The sequence below is a fragment of the Belonocnema kinseyi genome, chromosome 1, assembly GCF_010883055.1.
Source record: "Belonocnema kinseyi isolate 2016_QV_RU_SX_M_011 chromosome 1, B_treatae_v1, whole genome shotgun sequence".
Lineage (NCBI taxonomy): Eukaryota > Metazoa > Arthropoda > Insecta > Hymenoptera > Cynipidae > Belonocnema > Belonocnema kinseyi.
The window spans coordinates 143723446-143741809 of NC_046657.1; the positions used below are offsets into that span (position 1 = coordinate 143723446).

At 24.5% G+C, this 18364-nt stretch overlaps 1 protein-coding gene across 1 annotated transcript in view; it reads left to right on the plus strand.

The window, feature by feature from the left end:
* Nucleotides 1-18364, plus strand: part of LOC117172819 (centrosomal protein of 131 kDa) — a 34685-nt gene that overhangs the window by 7122 nt on the left and 9199 nt on the right. The window contains exons 4-8 of the mRNA XM_033361064.1: nucleotides 2893-3334; nucleotides 7265-7482; nucleotides 7831-7990; nucleotides 8065-8321; nucleotides 15177-15348. Of these exons, the coding sequence (XP_033216955.1) occupies nucleotides 2893-3334; nucleotides 7265-7482; nucleotides 7831-7990; nucleotides 8065-8321; nucleotides 15177-15348 (1249 nt within the window). The remainder of the gene's footprint in view (nucleotides 1-2892; nucleotides 3335-7264; nucleotides 7483-7830; nucleotides 7991-8064; nucleotides 8322-15176; nucleotides 15349-18364) is intronic.

Genomic DNA, 18364 nt, shown 5'->3' on the forward strand with positions numbered 1-18364 from the left:
GGAGAGGAAGTGAAGGGAAATAAGGGGAAGTGAAGGGAAATAAGGGATGTGAAAGTAGAATAAATGAGGGGTGCGGTATCAGGGGAAGAGATAGGTAACGACGGAAGTAAAATTAAGGGGAAATAGGGAAAGGAAAGTAGGGAAAATGAGGACAGGTAGATTGTAAGGAAATCAGGGGTAAAAAGGAGAGCGGAATAAAACGAAGGCGACGGGGAAGTGAAATGTGAAGTCATGAGAGAAAGAAAGTAGAGGAAAGAAATTGACGGAAAGTAGGAAAAATGAGTGGAAAATATATGTAGGAAAAAATACATGAAATATGATGGGAGTGGAATGTAGGTTAAATTCAAGGGGAGATAGGGAAGAAAAGATAAATTATGGGGCAGAAAGTAATGGAAATTAGGGGAAATTATGGGAGATAAGGTAGGGAAAACTAGGGGGAGTAGGAGAATTGAGCGGAAATAAAGAGAGGGGAATAAGGGAAATTGAAGTAGAGGGAATGAGTGAAGAAAAAGTTGGGTAAAAAGGGGGGGGGGAATTAAGGAAAGTGAGAATAAATAAGGGAAAAATAAGAAGGGAAAGTGAGGTTAAATACGGGGAGGAAAAGTGGGGAAGGTGAGGTGAAATAAGAAGAGGAAAAGTAAAGAAAGTGACGTGAAATAAGGGAAGGAAAAGTAGGGAAAGTGCGTTAAAATAAGGGGAGAAAAATTAGAAGAAATTAAGGGGGTGTAAGGAAAGGGAAGGAAAATGAAGGGATGGAAAGTAGTGGGAGTGAGGGAAAATGATAATAGATAAAGTGGGTAAAATAGAGGAAATTGTGGAGGGGAAACTAGGTGGAGTAGGATAAGTGAGGGTAAATAAGGAGAGAAAAAATAAGGAAAGAGGAAATAAAAGGTAATGAGGTGAGGAGACGTAGGGGTAAAAGATGTTAGGGGAATTCAGAGAAAATCAGGGAAGGGAAAGAAGGAGACATCAGGGGAGTGAAAGTAGGATAAGTGAGGGGAATGAGTGAAAGAGGATTAGAGGAAGTAAAGTTAAATGAGGGGTGGGAGAGTAGAAGAAGTGAAGGAACATGAGAGTTTAAAAAGTAGAGGGAGCAAGGGAAAATTATGGGAGATAAATTAGGTAAAGTACGAGGAAATGAATAGGGAAAATTAGGGAAAGTAAGACAAGTGATGAGAAATAAGGCGATAGGATATAAGGGAAGTGAAATTAGGCGAATTGCGGGTAGATGAATGGTAAATGAGGGCAAGGAAAGCAGTGGAAGTGAAGGGACTAAGTGGAAGAAAAGTAGGGTGAAATAAGGGGAGGGGGAATCAGACGCAATGAAGGGAGATAAAGGAGGGGAAGTGAGGGAGATGAATGAAGAGGAATAAGAGGAATTAAAGTTAAATTAGGGGAAGGGCAAATAGTGGGGATACGAAAAAGGTAAGTATCGGGAAAGAGAGGAGGGGAAGTAGGGCGAGGGGGTTAAGAAAAGGATGACAAATAGGGGGTTTAGGGAACGGAAAGTAGGGGAAGTGACAGGAAATGACGAGAGTGAAAGTGAAAGAAAGTAAGGGAAATGAGGGTAGGGAATTTAAGAAGTAATCAAGGGAGGGAAAGCAAGGAAAATAAGGGTCGCGAAAATAGAGCAAGTAAGGGAAAGAGATGAGGAGCATAAGAGGCAATAAGGTGAAATGAAGGGAGAGAATGTAGGGAAAATGAGGGGTAATTAGGTAAGGTAAAGTAGAAGAAGTGAAGGAATGAGTGGAGAAAATGTAGGGAAAATCAGGCGAGAGAAAGTATCTGAAAGTAGGATCTTGTAAGGGAAGTGAAGGAAAATAAGCGGATGGAAATTAGGGGAAGTGATGTGAGATCATTGGAGATATAGTAGGCTAAGTCGAAGAAATTGGGAGGGAAAGTTAAAGAGAGTGAAGAAAGTAAGTGTAAATATGGAAAATGTTTAAAAATTAGGATAAGTAAAGAAGGGAAAGTGAGTGCTGGGGAAATAGAAGTGAGGCAGAGGAGTGTTAGTTTGGAAAGCGAAGAGAGGGTACAATAAAGGATTAAGAAGTATGGTAACGAGAAGGCGAATAGAGAAGTGTAGAGATGCGAAGTAGGGGCATTAAGGTAAAATGAGGTAAGAGAACGTAGGGAAGTGCAGAGCATAAATAAAGAAACATGAGAAGAAATGACAGGAGGAAAAGTAGGAGAAAATATTGGGGAGTAGGAGAAGTCAAGGAAAATGAAGGGATGGAAAGTATGAGAAGTAAGATGAAATCATAAAAGGTAAAATAGATGAAGTAAAAGAAATTGGAGAAGAAATGAGAGGAAGTACGTTAAGTGAGGAGAAATCAGAAGACGGGAAGTGAGGGAAAATTAACCAGTGAAAGTGAGTGTCAGTGAGGGAAAATGCTTAGAAATGAGAATGAGTAGGGGAGGGGAAGTTAGTGCTCGAGTAGAGTCTACGCTGAAAAAACGAAGAGAAGGGGCACTAAAGGAGGAAGATCTTGGCGAAGGAAGGGCGAATGGAGAAGGGAGGGTAGAGAAAGTTTCGGAATTGAGGGAATATGTGAGAAGGGAAATCATGGGAAGTGAAGGGAATGACTGAAGGGAAAGTAATGATAAATGAGGGGAGGAAACTTAGGAGAAATTAGGAGAAGTAGAGAAAATTAAGGAAAATGAAAGGATGGAAAGTATCAGAAATGAAGTGAAATCATGAAAGATAACGTAGGTGACGCCGAGGAAATTGGTGAGGGAAAATTAGTGAGTGTAAGAGAAGTCAAGGGTAATGAATCGAGGGAAGTGAGTGTAAAATGTTCCCTCAACTCAAACGATTCGATTAATTTGAGCATTTTCATTCCTTTCTATTAACTAATAAGCCGAATATTTTTACATTTGATTAAAAAATAGAAGCGCAGTGACTAGGACCATTCCTCATTCCCAATTACAAGACGATCTAGAAACTGCTCGTCTACAATTAGAAGAAAAGGAAGCGACTCTTAATTTTTTAAAGGATGAATTAAAAACCGAGCGGAAATCCGCTTGCGAGAAACTCGAATCGCAAAGAAAAGAACAGATTTTGGCTCTCCAGGCCCAGAAATCAAAATATCAAGGAGTTGTGAAACGTCACCAAAAATTTATAGAGCAGCTGATTTCAGAAAAAAAGGATTTGACAGAAAAATGTAACGCCCTTACTCAAAAAATTAAGGAAATGGAGGCGAAATATCAACGAGAGATTAAAGTTTCTCTCGAGAGACATTCGGTGGAATTGCAACGAGCGAAGGAACTTTGTGCCGCTTCTGAAAAAATAAGGAGAGAACGATGGTTAGAGGCAAAGACGAATAAGATTAAGGTGTAAAATTGCTTTTTTCTATTGGCTCTAATCTGGTTTAAAATTTTTATTTTTGTACTATTTGAGTACAAATTAACTGTTTTGTTAAAAATTCTACAGTTCTTTTTTGTTAAATCATCTTTTTTGCTGAAAAATTAAACTGTTTTCTTGCAAATTCATACATTTAGATTGAACATTCAACTTTCTTGTAGAAAATTCAACAATTGGGTAAAAAAATTCGTTTTAAATTTCATTATACAATATATATTTTGTCATTTTATTTATGTTATATTTATTTTATTATATTTATATTTTATTTTGGAATTTTTAATAAAAATTTTAATCTATTTCTTAAATTTTTAACTGAAGAAGATTGATGTTTTAAAAACCATGATATAATTGAATGTTCTGATCAAAAAAATTTCAATAAAAAAACTAATTTTTAACAAAATACACAAATTTTCAAACAAATAGTTGAATTTTTAACTGAAGAAGATCAATTTACAACCAAGCTTATTGGAAATTCCTATTTTTGTTTAAAAAAATTGATCTTTTTCGGTAGAAATATCGAATTTTTTAGTTAAAAATGTAACCTTTTTGTTCCAAATTATTCTTTTTCGTTTGAACATCTTTGGATAGAAACTTAATCTTCTGGATTGAAAATTTAACTATCTTGTTGAAAATATTTTTTTACTGAATATTTAATTATTCTGGGTGAAATTTCAACCATTTTGTTGAAAGATCGTCTTTTTTTATAAAAAAAGTAATCTGGTTATTTAAAACTTGATCTTTTGATTAAAAAATTAATTTCTTTGGTTGAAAAATTAACGATTTGGTTGAAAACTACTTTCTTTTTGTTAAAAATTAATTTTTTAAATGGAAATTTAACTACTATTTTTGGTATGGAAAATGTATTTTTTTCATAGAAATTTAATTTTCTCATTTGAACACTATTGAATCTTAATTTTTCTTTTGCTCAAAAAATGTATGTTTTGACCTGGAAATTTCTGTTTTGGTTTGGAAATTTAACTAATAGGTTAAAAAATTCAAATATTTGGTTAAAATTCATGTATTTTGTTATAAATAAATCTTTTTGGACGAAAATTCATTTTTTTCTTTGGGAATTTAGCTTTTTTTATTTAAAATTAATTTTTTTAACTAAAAATTAGGCTATTCCATTGTTTCTCGAAAATTCATCTTTTTGTTTGAAAATTAAAATATTTCGTTAAAAAAATGTTTGTCTGAACATTTATCTGTTTTAGATGAAACTTCAACTATTTTGTTGAAAATTCGCTTTTTTTATGGAAAAGTTTTCTGATTAGTTAAAACTTTTTTCTAGTTGAAAATTTATCTTTTTTTAGTTAAAAATTCATGAATTTTGTTGAAAATTTTTCCCTTTTCGTAGAAAATGATTTTTTTGGGTTTAAAATTCTACTAGTTGGTTAAAAATTAATTTTTTTACTAAAGATTCATCATTTTAGTCAAAAACTAATTTATTTGCTTGAAAATTTAAGTAATTGGTTGAAAAATCGTTTTTCCCTCTTAATTTCTTAAAACTTAAATGTAAGTTTACCTATTTTTATTGTAATTTTTTTCTTTTTTAGTTGGAAATTAATTTATTTGGTTAGAAACTTCTATTTTTTGTTGACAATTCATATATTCGGCAAATAAAATAAATGATAAAATTATGTATAAAAATAAATTTTGAACAAAAAATGGACGAATTAAATTTTCAGTTATAATAATTAATTTTCAACCAAGAAAAATGAATTTTCAATAAAATAGTTCAATTTTCAATCAAAAATAGTTTAATTAAACCAATAGAAGAAATTTTAAACAAAAGGGTTACATTTTCAAAAAAAAAACTTTCATTAGCCAACAAAGAAATAAAATCTTCTCCAAAACGCTAAATTTACTAGCCTAAAAGACGAATTTCCTCCTGAACAGTTGAATTTTCCACATACAAAAATGAATTTTCAACAAAAAATGTAATAGTTGATATTTCAGTAAAAAAAAATTTTAACGAAAAAAAATTGAATTCAGCCATAAAAAAACAAACTTTGCAATAAAATATTTTAATCCCGACTAAAACAAAAAATTTCGTTTTCGACGAAACAGTTATGAATTTTAACAAAATCGATTAATTTTTAATCGAAAAGATTATTTTTCTAACGATAAAGCAAATTTCTAACAAAATAGTTGAAATTTCATTTAGAACATATAAATCTTCAATACAAAAAATATTTTTAACGAAATTTTTCTAACAAAATTCTCTCAAAATAGATCAACTTTCGTCAAAAAATTAATTTTTAATTTTACAAAAAAAAAAACTAATTTTTGACCAAAGAAATGAACTTTCACAAAAAAAAAGAATGTTTAACCCAGATGATTAAATTTTAACAAAATACATGCTTTTAACAAAATAGTTGAAAAAAATGCAGGAATTTTTAACCAAATAATTGGATTTTGAACTAAGGGAGATACATTTTCAACAAATCATTGAATAGTTAAATTTTTGATACCAAAAAATTTTTTTAGTTTTTTTCTTTATGAAAATGATGAATATACAATGCAAAAAATTGATTTTATGTAGTTGAAGTTTTTTTACAAAAAAAAGATGAGTTTAAGCGAAAAATCTAATAGTTGATATGTGAACTAAAAAAGATTTTAATTCTAATCAAAAACAGGTTTCAGTAAAAATATTGCAATTTCCACAAAATAGCCAAATTTTTAATTGAATAGTTTAATTTGTTACTAAAAAAATGAATTTTCAACCATAAAGTAATTTTCCAATGGAAAAGATAATTTTTCAACATAATGAAGAAATATTCAACTAATAAAGATCAATTTTTAAGTAAAAATAGAATAGTTGAATTTTCAGCTGAAAAAAATATATTTAGAAAGAAAGGAATTTTTAACAAAATATTTAAATTTTCAACCAAAGAAATAAGTTTTTAACGAACAAGATTTATTTTTAACAAAATGCATGAATTTTCAAGCAAATATAGGTTTGTTTGTTTTTTAAAGAAATTTCAACCTAATATTTAATTTTTCAACCAGAAAAATTAATTTTAACAAAAACAAACAAATTTTCTCAATGAAAAATGTAATAGTTAATATGTCAAATGAAAAAGATGTCAAACAAAATAGATGAATTTTTAATGCAAAAGTTGAATTTTCTACTAAAAAAGACAATTTAAAAAAAAGACATGAATTTTCAACTAAGAACAGGGATAAAAATGTTTAAAAATAATTAAATGAAACAAAAAAATGTTTTTCAATTACAATTATGAATCATCAACCAAATAAATGAATTGTTAACAAAGTAGTTCCATTTTCAACTAAGGAATTAAAATTTTAAACAAAAAAGATTTTGTGTTCACTATTCGCGATTAGAAAATTTCTTGAAAATATTTTGTCACTAAAAAAAATAATCTGCCAACTATAAAGCATTGTAAGTAAGTGGAAAAAATTGGAGTCATACTTATATAATTTACTAGCATTTTAAAGTTCTTTAAAATTTTGAGATTTTCGATTAGCAGTATAGCTGTGGATCTGTTCCATTCTAAGTTACCGGCAGTCGGTATTACCAGCGGCCTGTTATGCAGATCCCTGCTTATTAGAATCTTACCATCAGTCGGTAAAATTTTCATAGCTATACAACTTTAATTTACAAATTTTTAAGAATCCTATTCTACGTTCTCAAACCATATAAAAATTTATGTAAAATCCATTTTTAAAATTGTTGGAAAATAAACCGAGTTCTTTGGTCTAAAATTAATTTAATTATTTCTTGAAAATTCAACTCTTTGATTGAAAAATTATATTTTTAAATTGAAAATGAACTCTTTTCTAAAAAATTATATTTTTAACTTTAAAAAAAAACTAATAAATAAATAATATTAAACATTAAAATTTCACATCAAAGACCATTTTTTTCAAAACTCTTAGGAAATGACAGTAAAAGGATTGGAACCCGAGTTGCGAAGTATGGCAGAACAACATCAACTGGAAATTCAAAATCTCAGAAGTGCTCATATGCAGGAACTTCAAGACGTGGACCTTCGAGCAATTCGCCGAGCGAATCATCAATTAGAACAACTTCGAATTGAATTATCTGACAGTCACGAAAAACTCCTTAGTGAAGAAAAAGAACTTCTTCGTTCTCGGTTTATTAAATATTTACAAATAAAAAGCCTTGAAATTGATGAGTTCTCGAATTTTTGCCTTTTTCTGCATCAAATACTTTCAAAGATTTCGCCCTTCACTATTTAAAATTCGAGTTCTTTAAAATTTCGAGACTTTTGATTTTGGATTAGTAGTAAAGCTATGGATCTGTTCTATGCTAAGTCATCGACAGTGGATATTACCAATGGCCGGTAATACAGATCGCGGCTAATTAGAAATTTACTATCGGTCGGTAAAAAAGAGATCGGTAGAATTTTCGTAGCTATACTACTTTGATATCAATTTTTGAACAATCATTCCAACCTTTTTAAAAATTTAAAAAAATGTAGGTACGAAACAAAACTGAATGAACAAGAAGCTCTTTTTGATGAAAAGCAAAGGAAATTTTTTGAGGAACTCCAGCGAGAAAAGGAGAAATTTTCTTATGAACAATTGAAAAGGGACGCAGAACGAGATGAAGAAATTCGTCGAGTGACTTCCGATTTTAATGTAAATTTGAAACTCTAGTTCTGAATTTAGATTATTTGAACAAAAATCCTATTAAAATGATCTTAATTTTAAAGGAAAAAATCGAAGCGATGATCCAAAAACATCGAAATGAATTGGAATCTCTACGAAATTCTTTGAAAACGGAACAGGAAGTGTGGACGGAGAATCAACAAAGGCAGTTTAATTTAAAATTAGAAATGGCAGAAGCAAGAATAAGCGATGATTCTAATCGAGAAAGGGATCGGCAAATAGAACTCGCGATTGGACGTTTAGAAAAAGAAACCCGGAATATGAAGTCAAATCTTCAAAAAAGTTCCGATAATAAATTACGGTATGAAAATTAAAATATTATAATAACATTTTAATCTTTCATAGGGTTACTGCAGATCAGAGTATTCCAAAAAATAAGGAAAAGTTAGGGAATTTTCGATAAACTGAAGTTGAAGTAAAATTTACTATTTTGTTGGAAATTCAAGAATGTGGTTTGAAAATTATTCTGGTTTGGTTGAGGATTCAACTATTTCGTTGGAAATTAAAATATTTTGATTTTTAATATAAATTATTATATTTGTTGTTCAACATTTAACTCTTTGCTAAAAATTAATCTGTTTTGGTTGCGGGAAAATAGTCTTTTTTAGTTAAAAAAATCCACCATCGTGTTAAAATTTCATCTATTTTGTTGAAATTGCAATATTTTTAGTGAAAGTTTTTTTTATTTTAAATATATTTCGTTTTTAGTTGACAAATCCAATATTACATTTTTCGTTGAGAAATTATTTTTTTTTTGGTTAAAAAACTCACACTGCTCTGCTAAAAATTATTTTCTTTTTGGTTCGTAATTCATCATTGTAATTTTTTTTTAATTTTCATTTATCGTTTTGAAAAAAAATTCATTTCTTTGATTTGAAAATTTAACTAATGGGTTGAAAAATCCTATGCAAATTTAAATATTTGGTTTAAAATTTATGTATTTTTTAACAAATTATCTTTTTGGTTAAAAATTTATCTTTTTGTACGAAAATTAATTTCTATCGTTGGGATTTAGTTTTTTTATTTGAAATTATTTTTTTCAACTAAAAATTGATCCTTCATTTTTTCTCGAAAATTTATCTTTTTATAGAAGTTTAATCTTCAGAGTTAAAAATTAATTTTTTTTAAATTAAACTATTTCGCTAAAAATAATTTTTTTTACTGAAAATTTATCGGTTTTAGGTAAAAAAAATCAACTATTTTGTTGAAAATTTATATTCTTTGGTAAAAAAGTAATCTTGTTAGTTGAAATTTTATTTTCTTGATTAAATAATTATTTGCTTTAGTTGAAAATTTTATTATTGTGCTGAAAATTCGTTTTTTTTAAATCTAATTTCTGAAATTTAATAGTTTCTGTTAAAAATTCATTTCTTTGGTTGAAAAATTTAACTATATTCTTGAAAACTTTTTTGTTTTGTTGATAATTTATTATTATAACAGAAAATTTAATTATTCTAGGATGAAATTCTAACCGAATAATTGTATTTTCATTTTTTTTTAAATATCAACTAATACAAATAATTTCTTTCGTTGAAAATTTAATTATTGTGCTCAAAATTCGTTTTATTTGTTAGAAAAAAATCTAATTGGTAGAAACTTAATCCTTTTGGTTAAAAATTCATTATTTATTTGAAAATTTAACTATATTGTTGAAAATTCGCTAACAAATTTTTAACCACGAATAGAATTAAATTAAATTTCTAAGTTAAATTTAAATTAAATTTTCAATAAAAACATTAATTTTTAACCAACGAAATGAGCTTCCATCCAAAAAAGATAAATTTTCAACCAAAAAAGGACGAGTTTTCAAAGAAAATATATGAATTTTCTACTAAAAAAAATGTTAACGAACAAGATTCATTTTTTACGCGAAATTTAAATTTTAAACAAAAGGCATACATTTTCAACCAGATAGTTGTATTTTTAACACAAAAGAATATTTTTTTACCAATAAAAAGAAAAAAAAACTTTAAAAAAATAGTTAAATTTTCAGACAGAGAAATAAATTTTTAACCAAGAAGATAAATTTTTAACAAATTACGTGAATTTTTAAGTAAATATATGCTTTTTTCAAAAAATTCCAACCTAATAGTTAATTTTTCAAACAGAAAAATTAATTTTTAATCAAACAATTGTGATTTTGAACAGAATTGATTAATATTTAATCCAACAGCTTACTTTTCTACTAATGAGAAAGAAAAATTTTCAACAAAATAGTTTCACCTGCAACAAATAAATTTTGAGCAAAAAAATTAATTTTGAATTAGAAAAAAAACAATAATTTTTAACTAAAGAAATGAACTTTCATCCCATAAAGATAAATTTTTAATCAAAATCAAAATTGTAATAAAAAATTTACGTTTTTAATTTAAAAAGATGATATTTGCACCAAAATTATCAATTTTTCAAAAAAAAAAAAAACAAACAAACAAATTTCCAATAAAAGAGTTAAATTTTGAACTAAAAACGATTTTTCGTACAAGAACAGAGAAAGATTTAAATTAATTAGTTTAATTTTTAGGCCATAAAATATGAATTTTGTACAAAACAGTCTAATTTTATAACAGAAATTATATGAATTTTCAATAAAATAGTTCAATTTTCTACGAAAAAAATCAGAATTTTTACCGAGAAGATTTATTTTCTACCAAAAAATTTAAATTTTGAAAAAATTGCATAAATTTTCAACTAAATAATTGTATTTTTAGCCCAAAAGAATATGTTTCTACTAATAGAGATCAACTTTCAATCAAAAATGGAATAAAAAAAAAAAGTTCAACAAAACAGATCAATTTTCAGCAAAAGAAATACATTTTTAACTAAGAAGATTAATTTTCAACAAATTACGTGAATATTAAAGCAAATATATGCTTTTCTTGAAGAAGCTTCAACCTAATAGTTAATTTTTCAACCAGAAAAATTAATTTTTAATGAAACAGTTGTGACTTTTGACAAAAATGATGATTTTTTTATAGAAAATATTATTTTTCTACGGAAAAGACAAATTTTTAACAAAATAGTTCATGTTTTACCTAAAAAAGAAACATTTACAGCTAAAACATTAATTTTCAACCAAAGAAATGAATTTTCATCCTAAAAGATAAATTTGCAATCAAGAAGATTTATTTTGAACAAAATATTTGAAATTTTAAAACAATTTTCAACCAAAGACATGAAATTTCAAAAAAAAAAAGACGAATTTTCAACTAATAAATATCAAATTGTCTACAAAACCTGAAATAGTTACATTTTTATTTAAAAAAGTTCATTTTATACCAACAAAAAAAAAGAATTTTAAACAAAATAGTCAAATTTTCAACCAAAAATATTATTTTTTAAGAAAATAGTTCAACTTTTGAACTAAATAGATGAATTTTTAACCAAAAAACAAAAAATGTCATAAATAATATTTAAACTAATTTGTTTTTAATTTTAAACCAAAAACATATTTCAGTAAAAATATGGCGTTTTCAACAACATTTATGAATTTTCAGCTAAATAATTCAATTTTCTACTGAAAAAAATTAATTTTGAACCAAGAAGATTAATTTTTAACCAGAAAAGTTAATTTTTCAAGAACATACATGAAATTTTAATCAAATAATTGTATTTCCATCACCAAAGTATAATTTTCGACTAATAAAGATCAATTTTCAAGCAAGAATGGAATAGTTTAATTTTCGGTTAGAAACCTAAATTTTCAACAACAACCAAAATATATTTTAATAAAACAGTTAAATTTCCAGGCGAAGAAATAAATTTTAACCAAGAAGATTAATTTAAAAAAAAACTATTTAATAAAAATATCATCTATTTTGATAGAATTGCAATATTTTTACTGAAACCTGTTTTTGATTTAAGGTATAAATCTTTTTTAATTGACATATAAAATTAAACATTTTCTTTTTGGTTGGTAATTCATCATTTTCATGAAAAAAAATTTTGATTAATTTTTTCTGACCGAAAATTCCACTATTCCATTATTTGTGAAAAATCCCCGGTTTTTTGTTCAAAATTCCTTTCTTTGGTTTGAAAATTTATCTTTTTGGACAAAAATTAATTTCTTTGGTTGGGAATTTAGTTCTTTTTAAATTATGGATTAATTTTTTTAACTGAAAACTGATCTATTTAATTGTTTCAAGAAAATTCATCTTTTTTTTCATACAAGTTTAATCTTCAGACTTAAAAATTCATGTTTTTGTTTGGAAATTAAACTATTTCGTTAAAAATAATTAGTTGAAATTTTATTTTCTTGGTTAAAAATTCCCTTTTTTTATTTGAAAATTTAATTATTGTGCTAAAAATTCGGTATTTTTAAAATAAATTTCAATAGAGACAAAAAATTTCAATAAAATAGTCAAATTTTGACAAAAAATATTATTTTTGTAAAAAATAGTTCCAATTTTTTAACCAAGTAGATAAATTTTCAACCAAAAAAGATAAATTCTTCACAAAATTAAAATTAAATTTTTTAAATTTTAATTTCCTTTTTTCTTTAAATTGAATTAAAGTTAAATTTTTAGCAAAAAATAAATAAATTTTACCCAAGGAAATTAATTTTTAATAAAACTATTTAGTTAAAATTTTATCTATTTTATTAAAATTGCAATATTTGTACTGAAACCTGCTTTTGATTTAAAATTTAAATCTTTTTTAGTTGTCACATCAAATATTACATTTTTCGCTGAGAATTTATCTTTTTTGCTTAAGGAATTTAACTCCTTTTTTCAAAATGATTTTCTTTTTGGTTGGAAATTCATCATTTAATTGAAAAGAAATTTTAATTAATTTTTTCTGACTGAAAATTGATCTTTCGATGATAAGTGGAAAATCGCATTTTTTGTTAAAAATTCCTTTCTTTGGTTAGAAAATTAAACTAATATGTTGAAAAATCCTTTAAAAATTAATTTATTTTGTTAAAAATTAATCGTTTTGTTTAAAAATTAAAATATTTCGTGAAAAATTATTTTTGTACTGAAATTTTATCTGTTTTATGTAAAAAATCAACTATTTTGTTTAAAATTCATATTTTTGGTAGAAAAGAATTCCTGTTAGTTGAAATTTTATTATCTTGGTTAAAAAAGAATTTTCAACCTGATAGTTAATTTTTCAATCAGTAAAATTAATTTTCAACCAAACAGTTGTGATTTTTACTGAAATAAATACATTTTTATTTCAGAAGCTTATTTTTTTTTTATAAATAAGACATATTTTTAACAAAGTAGTTGATGTTTCACCTAAAACAGATACATTTTCAGCTAAAAAATTAATTTTCAACTAAAAAATGAATTTTCATTCTGAAAGATTAATTTTCAACCAAGAATACTTCTTTTGAACAAAATACATGATTTTTCAACAAAATTATTTGAATTTTTAAAAAAATTTTCAACCAAAGAAATAAAATTTCAAACAAATAAATTAAATTTCAAACAAAAAGAAGGATTGTCAACTAAAAAAAGTCAACTTTCTATAAAACCTAGAATAGTTAAATTTTTATTTAAAAAAGTTCACATTCTACAAAAAAAAATAAATTCCAATGAAAAAATTACAGTTTGAAAAAAAATTAATAATTGTATTTTCATCTCAAAAGAATAATTTTCGAATAAAGAAGATCAATTTTCAAGCAAAAATGGAATAGTTAAATTTTCGGTTAGAAAATTAAATTTACAACAAAAATATTTTAACAAAATCGACATTTAATTTTTTAATTTCTTTTAATAAAATTAAATTTAAATTTGTAGCCAAAGAAATAAATTTTACCCAAAAAGATTAATTTTTATTAAAATTATTTAGTTAAAATTTTATCTATTTTGTAAAAATTGCAATATTCCTACTGAAACCTGTTATTGGTTTAAAATTTAAATCTTTTTTGGTAAAAAAATGCAATTACATTGTTAAAAATGATTTTCTTTTTGGTTGGTACTTCATCATTTGAATTTATAAAAATTTTTTAATTCATTTTTTTTTCTGAAAACTTATCTATTCCATAATTGGTGGAAAAGCCCATTTTTTGTTAAAAATTCCTTTCTTTGGTTAACAAATTAAACTAATATGTTGAAAAATCCTTTAAACATTAATTTATTTTGTTAAAAAATCATCTTTTTGGTTGAAAATTGATATTTTTGGACAAAAATTAATTTCTTTAGTTGGGAATTTAGTTTTTTTTAAAATTTGAAATTAATTTTTTAAACTAAAAATTGATCTATTTCATTGTTTCTCGAAAATTTCTCTCTTTTATAGAAGTGTAATCTTCAGAGTTAAAAATTTATCTTTTTGATTGAGAATCAAACTATTACCTTAACAATATTTTTTGTACGGAATTTATATTTTTGGTAGCACACTAATCTTGTTAGTTGAAATTTTCTTTTATGGTTGAAAAATCATTTGTTTTAGTTGAAAATTCAATTATTGTGCTTGAAATTTGTTTTTTATAAAAAAATTAAAATTTTAAAACTTAATCCTTTTTGTTAAAAATTTATTTCTTAGGTTGAAAATTTAACTATATTGTTGAAAGTTCGTTTTTTTTTTTGGTTTCGTCGAAAATTTATTTTTATAACAGAAAATTTAAATATTCTAAGATTAAATTTCAACCAAATAATTGTATTTTCATCGCAAAAGAATAATTTTTGACCAATAAAGATTAATTTTCAAGCAAAAATGGTAAAAGTAAATTTTTGGTTAAAAACCTAAATTTTCAAAAAAAAACAAAAATGTTTAGTCAAAGAAAGAAATTTTAATCAAGAAGATTAATTTTTAACAAATTACGCGAATTTATAACAGAAGCAAATATGTGATTATTTAAAAAGAATTTACAACAAAATAGATTGATTTTTCACCTAAAAATATCAATTTTCTGCAAAAACTGGAATAGTTAACATTTTTAGTTGAAAAAATTAATTTAAAGAAAAGAGAAATTTCAATCAAATAGTCACATTTTGACCAAAAATATTATTTTTGAAGAAAATATTTCCATTTTTTAACCAAGTAGATGAATTTTCAACCAGAAAAGATAAATCCTTTACGAAAAATATCATAGTTGATATTTCAATTAAAAATATTTTAATTTCAAACCCTTTTCATTGAAACTTTCCTGTCTTTTTTCGAATTTCCTGAGCCCTGAGAAAAATTTGCAAAAATAATTTGATAATTTTATCAGATGCTTAACTGAAAAATACGAGGCAGAACTGCAAATTGTTTCTGAGAACGAACAAGTTGTAAAAGCAAAATTGGCTTCTGCCCAAGAAAGACTTGAAAATGTGGAAAGTCGTTTGGAAAGGACTGAACATATTTTACAGCAGCGAATTATTGATTTGCAGAATGCCCGAAAAGTAAGAAAAGATTTCTATTTTTATCACCAGGGTGGCGATTCGTCGAATTTTTAAACAAATACTTCAATTTTCCACTAAAAAATATAAATTTTCAAAAAAAAAAAAAAAAAAAAAATAGTTAAACTTTCGGTTGAAAAATATTAATTTTCAACAAACAAGGAACGGATTTTTAACAAAATTGTTCAAGTCTCAACCTAACTGATGAATTTTAAAATAACTGAAAAAAAATAAAAAAGATTATTTTTCAACAAAAAATTAAATAGCTGAATTTGTATTTAAAAAAGTTAATGTTCCACCAAAGAAATGGATTTTTCACTAAATGATGGAATATTCAACCAGGAAAAAAATTTTTTTTTACTAAAAATGATGAATTGTCAAACAATTGGTATCAGTTAAATTTTCAGTTGAAAAATGACTTTTCACAACAACAAAAAATAACGTTAAAAACAAATAAATACATTTTCAAAAAAAGTGATGGATGTACAAAATTAATGAATTTTCAATCAAATAGCTTAATTTTTAACTAAAATAAAGATTAATTTTTAAGCGAAAATGGTGAAATTCAAGTGTCAGTTAAAAAGAAAAAAAATTACTTCTTAATACAAAAAAAAATAAATTTTTCAGAAAATAGTTAATTTTTCAAACAAAGAGATGAATTTTCCATCATAACAGTTCAATTTTCAACCTAAAAATTCCAGTTTTCAACAAATTAATTTAATTCTCAACAACATTTTGAACCACAAAAGAATAATTTTCAACTAAAAGCGATGACTTTCTAACAAAATCTTTGAATTTACAATCAAATAATTCTATTTGTAACAAAATAACGGAATTTTAACAAATTCGTCAAATTTTTTAAACAATATCATTGATGTTTCCATAAAACAATATAATTTTCAACACGAAAACAATCATTTTTCTTACAATTATTTAATTTACAATGAAACATGAATAGGTTCACTTTTCATTTTAAAAAATTAATTTTATTAAGAAAATAGTAGCAATGAGAAAAAGTAAAAATAGTTAAGTAATGGATTTTTAACAAAATAGTTCAAATTTTAACCTAACTGATGAATTTTAAACTAAATAAAAAAATCGGAAAGACAATTTTTCAACAACAAATTAATTAAATAGTTGAGTTTTTATTTAAAAAAATTAATGGTTAAACAAAGAAATCGATTTTTCGCTAAAATTATGGAATATTCAATTGGAATAGTTAATTAAATTGAAAATAATAATATATAATAAAATTTTAACCAAAAAATGTGCGCAATAATCATGAATTTCGAATCAAATAGTTTAATTTTTAACTAAAAAATATTAATTTTTAATCGATAATGGTGAAGTTCAATTTTCAGTTTAAGACAAAATTATTTGACTGATTTTTTCAGAAAATAGGTCAATTTTTAAACAAAGGGATGAATTTTCCATAAAAAAGTTCAATTTTCCACCTAAAAACTCCAGTTTTTAACAAAATTTTATGAGTTTTTAAAAAAATTGTTGAATTTTCAACAACAAACAAATTTAAACTTCAAAAAAATTATCAAATTAACCAAAAAAGATTAATTTTCAACTAAAAAATGAATTTTGAACTAAATAATAAAATTATAACAAAAAATGTCTACAAAATTAATGAATTTTCAATCAATTAGTTTAATTTTTGAATAAAAAAAAGATACATTTTTAAGCGAAAATGGCGAAGTTCAATTTGCAGTTAAAAAAAATTACTTCTCAACGCAAAAAGAATGCATTTTTCAGAAAATAGTTGAATTTTTAAACAAAGAGATGAATTTTCCATCAAAACAGTTCAATTTTCAACCTAAAAATTCAACTTTTTAACAAAAATTGATGAGTTTAAAAAAAAATCGTTGAATTTTCAACAACAAAAAATGATCAAATTTTTAACCAAAAAGATTATTTATTCAGTAAATCAAATATTATTTTTATTATATATTTATTCTTATGAATATTATTTTATTTATTAATATTATTTAAAAATATTATTTAATAAATAGTACAAAATTGTTAAATTTTTAATGAAATAATTAAATTTGTTACAAAACAATGGAATTTTCAACAAATTAGTCAAATTTTTAACCAAAAATACGAATTTGCAACAAAAAAGATTTTGCAGACAGGAACAATTTTTTTAAACAAAATTGTTGAAATTTCAATAAAATAATACAATTTTCAACACGAAAAAATTAATTTTCCTGAAAATAATTTATTTTATAACGAAACTTAAAAAGGTTCAATTTTTGATCCAAAGAATTAATTTTTAAAAAAATATTGGTCGTGAGAAAAAGCAAAAATAGTTCAATTTTCAACCTAAATAATGTATTTTCAACTAACTAAAAAATTAAAAATGATAATTTTTCATGAAAAAATTAAGTAGATAAATTTGTATTAAAAAAAATTATGTTTAAACAAAGAAATGAATTTTTTACTAAATTAATGGAATATTTATTCGGAATAGTTAACTGAATTTTCAAAAAATTTACTTAAAAACATAAATTGCCAATCAATTGGAAACCAATTTGAAACCAAAAAATCGAATGTTCCACCAAATAGTTAATTTTTCAATAAAAAATGAATATTTAACTGAATAATAAAATTTTAACAAAAAATGTGTAATATGAAATTGTTCAGTTTTTAGTTTAAAAATTAATTTAAAAAAAAATATATTTTTTTTAACTAAATAAATGAATTTTCATAACAAAAAGATAAATTTTTAACAAAAATTTATAATTTGTTTAGAATCATTGAATTTTCATTATAATGATTAAATATTTAACAAAATAATTAAATTTTTAACCAAACAAGATGAATTTTCAGCAAAATACAAGGACTTTATCCGAAATAATAAAATTTTAAGTACAAAATTCGAAATTTTGAACCACACATAAAGTCGTTAAATTTTCAACAAAATTGTTGAATTTCCTAATAAAAGGTTAATTTCCAAAAAAAAAAAAAAGAATTTTCTACCAATTAGTTAAATTTTCGACTTTATTTCTTT